This window comes from Micropterus dolomieu, linkage group LG01 (genome assembly GCF_021292245.1).
Source record: "Micropterus dolomieu isolate WLL.071019.BEF.003 ecotype Adirondacks linkage group LG01, ASM2129224v1, whole genome shotgun sequence".
Classification (NCBI taxonomy): Eukaryota; Metazoa; Chordata; class Actinopteri; order Centrarchiformes; family Centrarchidae; genus Micropterus; species Micropterus dolomieu.
This window is the reverse complement of record NC_060150.1, coordinates 7969842-7981221: the sequence shown is the minus strand read 5'-3', so window position 1 is coordinate 7981221 and position 11380 is coordinate 7969842. Positions and strand designations below refer to the sequence as shown.

Below are 11380 nucleotides of genomic sequence, written 5' to 3'. Positions count from 1 at the left end.
ATGCGTGATTTCAAACCATGACGTCTTTGGGTATTACCAACAGTAACCTTGGAAACGGTGGTCCCAGCTCTTTTCAGGTCATTGACCAGCTCCTCCCGTGTAGTTCTGGGCTGATTTCTCACCTTTCTTAGGATCAATGAGACCCCACGAGGTGAGATCTTGCATGGAGCCCCAGTCCGAGGGAGATTGACAGTCATGTTTAGCTTCTTCCATTTTCTAATGATTGCTCCAACAGTGGACCTTTTTTCACCAAGCTGCTTGGCAATTTCCCCGTAGCCCTTTCCAGCCTTGTGGAGGTGTACAATTTTGTCTCTAGTGTCTTTGGACAGCTCTTTGGTCTTGGCCATGTTAGTAGTTGGATTCTTACTGATTGTATGGGGTGGACAGGTGTCTTTATGCAGCTAACGACCTCAAACAGGTGCATCTAATTTAGGATAATAAATGGAGTGGAGGTGGACATTTTGAAGGCAGACTTTCTGACTCTCTTTGAGAGTCAGAATTCTAGCTGATAGACAGGTGTTCAAATACTTATTTGCAGCTGTATCATACAAATAAATAGTTAAAAAATCATACATTGTGATCTCTGGATTTTTTTTGTTAGATTATGTCTCTCACAGTGGACATGCACCTACGATGACAATTTCAGACCCCTCCATGATTTCTAAGTGGGAGAACTTGCAAAATAGCAGGGTGTTCAAATACTTATTTTCCTCACTGTAGGTGTTGCTTCAGAGACTTTTTCCAAATACTGAAAGTAACATTCATTTGAATGCTGGCTGTGTTTTCAGTCTAATAAAATCAGAAACTCATATTGATTGAATCCATATATATAGAAACAGTATATGTACAGTGCACAATGTCTTTGCAGGCGTCTAACATGTGTGTCTATCTGAGCACATGTGTGCAGTTGAAAACAAAATGCTCCTGTGCGAGTGCCTAATGCTATGTGTGGGCGTTCTCAAGGTTGCACCTGCTGCGAAAGCTTTAATGGCAGCAGCACTCATCTACGAAGACTGAGTCAGCCACCGCTGCTGTCATTTCCCTTTCTCCAGATTCCCCTCCCTCTTCATTATTTCCTCCCAGTGTAGTGGAGTTCTGCTGAATGTGTCTCAGGGCTAAAAAGACTGTCAGCTTGGGCTGAACAATTAAGTTGTGTTATATTCAGTCCCCTCCTCTGCCTTTCTGGCACTCCGCTGTATTTTGGCCTGGCCTGTCTGTGGGGAAGCCTCATATTTCCCTCCCCCCATCCGTGTGGCCCCTTTGTGCCGCCTACTCAGTCAATTCTCTTACTCCACAAGACACATCTAACTCTCTTTCTCTCCCTCTCTCGCCTCCCACTCTTCCTCTAAGATTGGAATAGAGGACTGGAAAAATGGGTTAAGATTTTACCCCAATTAGGTTGTCCCACATGATTTTATAAACATCAGGGAGGAAGTCATAAAATGAATTTTCTCAGGAGGTACTTATTCGGCATTCCAGTCTTTTTCAAGCTAGAGCTGCATTATGAGAATATAAAAATAATTTTAAAAAATGACTAACAATGATTCTTGTTATTATGTTTTTTTTAATCAGTAGTTTTACGTTGACTACGTAGACTATTTTACTTCATTTAATTGAAAATTCCATTTCCAAAAGTGAATACCAACTTTTTAAAAACCCTAGACATCACTATGCTGTTACAAAAGCATATATCGATTCACAAATGCTTTTTGCATTGTTGGTCCCATTTTGTTGTTTGTACTGTTTTTTTATTTTTATTCTAACTGGTAAATGTACAAATGTAGAGAATGGTGGCCTACAACACTTGATATCTTGAGATCTATTCAGCACATCAGAAGTGGAGTTTGATGGAGTTTTTAAGTAATCTAGAACATCAATAAATACATATCAGAGCTGTCTAAATACACATGCCATTTTGCACTAACAATCAGTCGCACAGACTGTAATCCACTAGAAGTGGCACAATTTCTCCACTGCAGCTTCAATAAACCATAACAGCAAAAAGCATTTTGAGAAAGGCATGCAGTCACAATGATGAACCTACCCTAACTTTCATGAACTTGTCATGTTCTTTTGCTTCTTTTTTCTTTAGATTTGTTTTAAAACAAATTGTACTTCTGCTTGAGAAATCCACACCAGAACAGAATTAACCTTTGCACAGCAATCATCCATAATTGACCATTCACTAACCCCCGCGTTCCAACTTAGTTAGCTACAAGCTTTATATCAGAAATGCAGATTTACCGTCAAAATACTTGAGTAATAATGAGAAACAATGAGTCCTTGATGAGGAAGACAAACGCAGACTGTCACTGTCACTGGCAGATTATAGCAGCTGTAGCTTGCTAATTAAACTAATATTAGCATTACACATATACGACCATGTTACAACACTGAAGCTAAAGCTACATGTCCCAGGCAAAATACCAGCATCTTGGGTTGTTTGAGTTTAAACTTCCTCATATCCAATAAAGAGCAGGACACAGTTGTAAACATTAGCCAAAACTCTACTAGCATCCGGGATCATGTTCCACACAGTGGGGAAACACTATGCATTCTAGTGTTAGTGTTTTATTTTTTACCTAACCTGTAAACCCTAATCCTAAACCAATGTAGTTAATGATGAACTCTCATTGTCTATTTTAGGTGGTAAGCTAGTTAGCCTAACTACCTACAATTGCAGCTTATGTTAAAGTGTGACACACAGTTCAGCTGCACTTTTCAGCTTATGTTTTTGGTTTTTAAAAAAAAGACTCACCCTCCAAACTCTTCATATGTTGAGTCTCGCCCTTACCACAGCCCCATGCACATTGCTTCTACATCACAGCTTGGAAAGTCTGCTGTGCCTCATGATGGTTGTTAAGCTATGCTTGGACAATCTCTGTTCATGGGAAAGGTTTAGCAAATGGTCAATTCCTAAACCATAACTCTCTCTCTCTGTTTTCCTGTACAGGCCTACTCATCTTTCAACATGGGTCACACTCCACGGCCCATGATGCCCATGGGCAACTCCCTGTTCTGGCACGACTACGATGACAACTGCCTGTATGAGTGCCTGGACGGGAAAGACTGCAAGAGCTTCTTCTGCTGCTACGAGGAGTGTAAAGAAGGCGGCTGGAAGAAAGGACGGATCCACGTCAACATCCGCGAGCTGGATTCCTACTCCCGGGTTTTCTTCCCCACCTCCTTCTTGCTCTTCAACATAGTCTACTGGGTCAGCTACCTCTACCTCTAGTTGGTCTCGGGCTGTGATCCGTGGGCCCTTCTAAGATAGCCGCAGTCCCCGCCACTTGGCAACGTGGATTGAGATTTAAGGTCAAAACTAAGCGTGGAGGATCTGCTCTGTGGGAATTGTGGAAAACATGCTGCCTGTGGAGGGGTATGACTAAAAAATACATGTGTGCAGTGGTGCACAGTGGAAAGGCCATGATACTTTGAGCAGTGGCACTCAAAGGAGAATAAAACGCTCAGCAGTGGAACAACAAGACGCTGGCATTAACTTCAATGGATAGGTCCCCTTTATGACTCTCCGAGAAACCAAACAACAGACAGCTGCGACTTGAGGGATGTTTGGGGACGGGGTTGCATTGCTGAATCTTGGTCTTTGAGATGGTGAAGCACCCATAGTGCCTTCTTTAGAAAGGGTGCAGTACCGAGATACGCAGCTTCAGAGTTCCATCCATTATCGTTATTACCTCATGCACCACACCGCTGCATGCTGAGCTGTTTATTCTTTGACAAACCTGGAACACCACCACTGGAGATGTTTAAAACTAACACTCCCCACTCATTTTGTAGCACATTAGTTTTAGTTGTACCTTAGAATTAGTTCTTTTTTCTAATATAGTAATGTTTTCTTATTATTATTCCTATTATTATTAGAATTTGTTGGATTTTCACAGCAAGTCAACTAGCTCACACATCAGTAGTTAATTGTTGAATATGAGTTAATGTCAGGGGCAGTGGTTGTCTGGTAAAGTCTTGTTTATTAAGTCAGTGAGCTTTTGTTCATGATGCTTTATGACCAAGTGATGCAGTTTACAGTAGATGCCAAGAAGATCTGGGTTTTATAATGAATACCGGGTTATTTTCTTACACACAAAATGTATAAGAACTGCATAAATACATCCCAGTCTACTAATACTAAAGTGTTAATCTCATCCTTGGGCATATTGTACTGTATGTATGTTACAGTACATGAATAAACAGATTAGGGTTTGAACAGTGTTGTTTTCTTCCTAACAACAGCTATATGAACACAGTTTCCCATTTTATTTTACACACTTTCATTCTTATTTATATAGATATAGGGCTGGTTGGATACCCTGGCTTAAAGGAAAAGTTCAACATTTAATATAATAAACAGTGGCCAGAGCCTTTTTACATGAGTGGCAGAGAACTTTATTTGGTAGACTTATTTTAAAGATAGGGTTTTATTTCTTATTTCCCCTGTTCCTTGGTTGATGCAAACTCACAACCTCTTCCATGTTTACCTTTTTACATGATAACGTCAGTATAAAGTCCATTTCCACGGCACTAATTCCATCAGTACAGCGAGATATATGTGAGAAAATCCACTTTTCCTTATTCCTAAACAATTTTAACTGCCATAAATTAAACTCAGTGCTTCCTCCAGAATCTTCACATTAAAAGTACTGCAGCCTTCCTCTTGTAGGATGTGAAAAAAACATCAGGAAGCTTTATTGACGGTAACTTAAGAAAGATCAGGAGTACAGAAAAGAAGAAACAACTATGAAAACATTATTTCTGTTAAAGAGAAACTCAAGAGCAGCAGAGTGGTGAGTAATATGACTCTGTTGTACTGATGGAATAAGTGCTTTCACTTGCCTGTGTTTTCTAATACTCTAGTCTCTATTATTTGAGATTGACATTATTTGAATACCAGCTTTTAAATGAGAATTTACTACATTTACTTTCTTGCCAAGGGTTAGTCGAGAAGATTGATGCCACTCTCACGTCTGTATGCTTATGATGAAGCTGTCATCGGCATGGCTAACATAACTTGGTAAAAAGACTAGAAACAGGGAACACTTCAGGTTTTTGTATTTAAAAAAAGAGATATAATGTGTTAATTAGTGAACTTGAGACATGCTATTAGGCTACATATGCACAGTGCCAGGCTAGCTGTTTCCGGTCTTTGTGCTAAGCTAATTTAGCTGGCTTTAACTTTATAGCATACAGACATTAGAGTGGTATCATGACTGTCATCTAACTCTTGCCAAGAAAAGGAGTAAGCATATTTCTCTAAATACTTACCACAGAGACATTTCATCAGCAGTAGTTTTAACAGAGAGTCAGCTCAGTATATATACCGTATATTAGATATTGGCACAAAATGAGCTGCAGAAATATTAGCTTTGGCGACAAGCCTCTAGAAGCCTAATGCACATACAAACACATACTGTACATGGCCTATTTATTTTGAATTAGAGTCATTCCATCTAGATTCAGAAGTAGAGCTTGAGTATAGGAGATTGGAGTCCAGATGAAAGCTTACATTTTTCTGATGTCCTGCCGTATGCAGGACCTAAAGGCAAATTTTCATGTGCCTAGCTGGCAATGATCACAGGTGCTGTAAAATAAGTTCTACATATTGTCAGACTCCATACACTCACACACTGTACACAGAGTGGTATTGAAAAATGGATGATCCAGGAGGGTTTTTGATGACTCTTGATGGAGTGTCACATTCTCTGCTCAAACATGTAAAATCTATGCTAAATTTGGAGGCATATGGACACATGAGTGCATAAAAGAACAACACAGTGATGGAAGGTACCGGTGGTGTTAGACACATTTTGGTTTTGTTTGCTGTTCTATGGTGTTTTTTGCAGTCGTTTGGCTTTGTAGAACAATCAAAACCCTCTTTTCCCTCCTCCTCCCCCAACACACACACACACAAACACACACTTTTTCCCCAGTATTTGTATGTTCAGAGAAAAGCTTTTATGTAAGATGTATCTAATTAATGTTTCTATTTTCATACAGTTATATATGGAATGTAAGTTAGGCCAGTAGTGAGGCCTGAGTCAATCTGGTTCCAGTTCAGTCAGTTCAAGCAGCCTAAATGAGTTTATATTTAGGGGGTCCTGCATATTCATTTGTGTCCTGTCCAGAGGTTTGTAATAACAAATGAAATCGGATCGAGTGATGCTAGAGAAACAGCAGAAGGGCTGTTACCTGCTGATACATTAGCTCATATGAGACAGTGAAATTTTATTAGTATTGCGAACTTAGATCTATCTCTCTATCTATGAACTGACTGAATTGAACAGAGCTTGGCCCACACCGCAGTAAACTCTCCTCACCTCTGATATTTCTACTACACTTTATAAGTGTCTTAGTCCGTTGAGATACTTCAATAAAAACAAAATCACTATTTTCTACATCTTAACGAAAATCACCTGTGTGTTTCAACTGACTGGGACCTGTATTTATAAAGCCTCTTTAGAGTCAGAGTACCAACTCAGGATCAGCACTGGCGAGCATAATGAACTTACTCAAGAGCCAATTCCGGAGACCTCCTCATCACCCCCATTAAAGTTTCCCGCAGCTTCTCTGAAAAGCGGAGCATCGGTCGCACCGACGTGTCAGAAAATCATGTATTACTCCTACTGCGAAACCAATTTTGTTTTGATTGTCAATGAGGTCTCTGGAGGGCGGGGCTGTTTAAAAAAAGCCACTCTGATCTTGGATCAGCACTCCAGGGGGAAATATTTTATGAAAACAGGATCTAGAGTGAAAATAGGTATCTTTTTTCTAGTGCGTGGTACATTGCTTATATTAATAAATAACGTTTTGGTCAAGTGGTACTGTGGAAGTCTTTTTCTGTGAGAATGAAGGTCTCTAAGAGTGTTGCTGCCCGTGTTGTTTACAGGCACAGGCGTGAAGTAAAATAAATAAGTAAATGTGAAAGTATCTGGGTCGTGTGCTGTGAGGCGACACTATTATTCTATGGTGAAATTCCATCATTTGGGGTTTTACACTTCTGTCCACAAGTGTATCTAGTCGATATCCTTCGTAATATCTTTCTTTCAACTTTAGTGCCAGTCCCTCCTTAGCTCTGATCCCTGTAAATCATCACCGATTTCAACAGGATTTGATATTGAGACTCCTGAAGAAAAGACCCAACAAACATCTCTCTCTCAAAGCCACTGTTTAAATGCAAATACTGTTGGTGATTGATACATGATTAAGAGAATAACACAAGAAACTAAACGTACAAGCTAACTATAGTATTATATGCTGCAATTGCTAGAATCCCACGCTGGTCTGTCAGTTTTTGACACCTCCATTATAAGTCTGCATTATCTGCATTATGGCAAAGACACCACTTAACAAAACCATGTTAACAGCTTTTCTGCATCGTTGCCTTAATTGGAGAAGTGTTTCTTTTTGTGTGCACATGTATAGTAAATGATTGCCACTTATATCTCTCCACTTATATGTCTGTTGGAGATCTGGTACTAACTTAAGTATTTAAATTATCTGACTCATTTTCACTACTACAACCCCAGGCGGTATCGTCTGTAACCTTGAAATGACTACCAAGTTCAGAATTTGCACATTCATTGGTTTCATTAGTCCAGTAGTATTAGTTCTGATGGGCAAGTTGACAAATTAAGCTCCATATACTATACAATGAGTTACAATAGTCCTCAGGCAGTCTGCCTGACTAATAACAATGATATGGCTAATATCCAGTGACAGATGCATGAGCACATCATTGTTTTACCCTGAGTTTGTTGACCTAGTTTGAAGCGAGCGACATGAACAAGAGTACAAGCAAGAGGCAGACAAATAAGTGGAGTCAAAGGGTGGATGTTACAGCGCGGAGCTCCAACGCTGCCAAAATTGCAAAACTGGAAGAAGCTCCTGCCACCTACGCGACGCAAAAGCAGGATGGAAGGCGAACACGGTGGATATGGAGAGCACTTGTGCAGAGCTTTGTGTGTGTGTGTGTGTTTAACACATGGACTTGCTCATGCAGGTAAAGTGACAGCTTTGCTTGCAAGAAGAATGAACACCCCTTGTGAGAAAACCTTGGAATCGATGCATTTCTGTGTGTGCGTGTGTGTATTCATTCATGACTGCATGTATGGCTCAGCGAGAAGGGACTCTTTTTGTTAGTGTGTGTGGGTGCGTGTATACACTCACTTTTCCCACAGTACAATGACTTTCTGCTGCAATATCCAGGTCAAAATTTAAAAATAGAAATAAAAGCCTGGGCCTGTATTTATCAAGCAGAGTAGGAAATCACTCCTAACTGGATGATAATTCTCCCTACTTCAAGGATTAGATATAAAAGCAGTTGATTAACTTTCTTAACTTTGTCACTCCCCGCGACCCTGTACACAGGATAAGGGGTTGACGATGGATGGATGAAACTTTGTCACTCCTATCATAGCGAATATTTAGGAGAGCTCCAGAGGTGTCTTAACCTGTTATGAGTTGCTGGAAATGGCGTTCAGAGAAAGATATTCTCTGAGAGGAGAGAGGTCTTGGGAAAGCTTGATAACGTTAAGTTTATTAAAAGATAATTTTGACAAAATAAAATTGAGACTGACTTTGTGCAGGATGCAACACCTGATCTCTCCTTGCATCCTTACACCCTGTTTGGAAACGGGGACAATTAAGCTGAAACTTGTGGCAGAGCTAAAAAAAAGTCAAGCTTTTACTGCATTTATGCACCTCATAAAGGTAATGAGCATGATGGGGGTCCTCAGTAAGAACTGACTATGTCCTATGAATAATGAAGGATCTCTCAACTTAATTACATCAGTTAAAAATGTTATTGTATTTTGAATAATAGTGAGGCTATAATAATTGAGTAATATGTTGATATTGTTATAGTGTATCCCCCAAGACAAGGTGAAATTTGAAAAATGGAAGTGTTTCCTTGCATGTAGGGAACATTAAAGGGTGTAGCTGAAAGGGGACAGTGGAAGAGAAGATTAGGCTACAGCCAGCTGCATGATCACTGCATGTGCCGTTGCAATATGTGCAAGATGCGGCACTGTAAAATTATGCCGTGCTGGACAGCATGGAATAATTTCACACAGCTTGACCTACTATTCTAATGTACACATACAGGCAGCATTTATTTTTAAACCATGTGAGAGGCTCGCATAATGTTAAGTTGCACTCTAAATGGCATGTTGGTAAATATCAAGATGAGTTTTACTTCATTTTGTCATCATATTTTTGCACACTTATAAAACCCGTGATACATTACCTTAGTTATTAGTTATTTACCTATACACATAAAACCTACATAAAACATGTTCATGAAATAAATGTACAGTATTTCATTTTTTTTTGTAGAAATGAAGAAGAGCTTAAAGTAGTTTTTCAGCCCTGAGTACCTCCACACAGGCAGCTTATAGCCCCAACATAATGCCTGAAATGTAAACCCCAAGGCAAAGAAGTCTGTCAGTCAGTAGCTGACTGAAAAGTGAGGGGGACCCGCCTCCACGCATACTAACCCTTATTCCATGTTAAAGCAGAGAGTGTAACTGACTTCTCAACCTGGATGGAGGTTCCTGTCTCCATAACAATGTCAAGTAGATGTGAGATTAAGCTTGGTATGAATTCAGTACCTGTTTCAGCTGAGGCGTGACAGTCACTTGATAATAGAGGGCTTTCAGGTGTAGTAATGCTTCCACAGGCAGCGTCACGTCTCGGGAAATACTGTCTGTGAAAAGCTGATTCCTGAACATTCGACAGCAAGCTGCTAAATTGCTGCTTTCTGTCCATCTTATATAATTGTTGTGATAATATGTGGATTCAAGATAAGAGACCTTTACAGCCAAACATGTGCTGATGCACGAGAGGCAAATAGGAGCTATTGGGGCTGTGTCACTTAGCATCTGACTAGCATATATTTAGCAATGAAAAGATTGACATGGCTAACTTGTTAGCACACATCTGTCGAAAGAACATGTTCCCCTCACTCTTCATAATCTTTTTTATGTCCTCTAACTGTTGTTATTGAGGAGCGGTAAGTTCTTTACAGACTTTCTTTGCCCTGGGTTTCACCCCGATCTTATTGGTCAAGGTAATGTCATTGGGTGTGTATGCAGTCTCAAAGGAATACTTGAAGACAGTACTTCGGACAGTACCACCAACTTTGTTTTTTGGGGTAAGAAAAATTCTTGATTTGTCTCATGATTTACAGTGAATATTCCTGCTCGAATTAGTCAAAGATAAGACAGTAAAGCACAACTGTTGTTATCAGTTTATAATTTGCTAGATTGATTTAAATGTATGCCTGAAACCAAATCTATGCCTTTGCATTAATAATTTAATTAATTAATTTCTTCATTATGTTGACAGAAAACTTGATCCGGGCAACAATATATTTCTCACAAAACATATTTGCTGTGGCAAATCAATTGTACTCAACATAATTTCTAGAAGACAGGGATGAAATAAGATACCTCTGAGCCAATCACATGCTGATAAATCCAATCACGGCTTTTAAGTCACTCCAAGAGTGGAGAGTATGTAAACAAAGGCAGAAGGTACAGGCAAATTGTCTTGTTCACATAAACAGATATCCTATGTGGATGTATTACTGTAAACACAGCAGTCAAAATTAGAAAAGATTTATTCAAACCACTGTAGTTGTATCATACCAGTAAAACAGCACATCTTGGCTGGTACCGCAGCTTATGTTTGATCTATACAATGCACTCAATTCAAAAAGCCTCATTTCTGACTTTCATGAATCTCAAGCTTGGAGATCTGAGGATTAATTTAAGATGACTAAACTATTATTTATCCATGCTTCTGCTAGAAGTCTGATGTTGACTTTTCTACTTTCATTTTTATTCTTTGCTTTCAAAGACTTTACTTTTCAGATTTGCCGAACCAGACACAAGTCGTAATGACTTTTCATCATTATGTAAACTGATGGCTGCAAAGTTCTGCAGATTTTACTGATTTTCTGTCTGAGGTCAAAGTGATATATATTTCTAAAATCATAATCTTCTCTGAAAAGTAAATGGAAACTGTACAGTATGTATGCATTTATTATTATTTTAATTGAGTCTCTTTTTTGAGTCTCTTTTTTTAAGAGTGAATGGTCAGAATGTAAATACTGTGTTTTTGTTCGTAATGTTAATTAAAGTCACATTAGTTTCTTATCATTATTTTCTGATAAGGAAGTACAAAAATTGGGATAAGAGAAAGAATTGTGTGAGATAGTACTGCTGCATGTCACTACCAAATCGATGTTGGCTGCCCAAAATCATGATGGGGTGATATGATGCTTCCGCATGATAATGGGAAAAATTGGGCAGGGGTCATTATCGTTTTTCACTCTCTCTTAAGCATCAGATTTTACTTCCCCAGCAGT

At 39.2% G+C, this 11380-nt stretch overlaps 1 protein-coding gene and 1 long non-coding RNA gene across 2 annotated transcripts in view; one reads left to right on the top strand and one right to left on the bottom strand.

Annotated features, from left to right (window-relative positions):
- LOC123974450 (gamma-aminobutyric acid receptor subunit gamma-3-like) overlaps positions 1-3682 on the top strand; it is a 113132-nt gene extending 109450 nt beyond the window's left edge. Inside the window, exon 10 of the mRNA XM_046055141.1 lies at positions 2954-3682. Within this exon, the coding sequence (XP_045911097.1) occupies positions 2954-3235 (282 nt within the window). The 3' untranslated portion in view covers positions 3236-3682. The remainder of the gene's footprint in view (positions 1-2953) is intronic.
- Positions 1-11380, bottom strand: part of LOC123974456 — a 153233-nt gene that overhangs the window by 89903 nt on the left and 51950 nt on the right. The gene's annotated exons all lie outside the window — the stretch shown is intronic.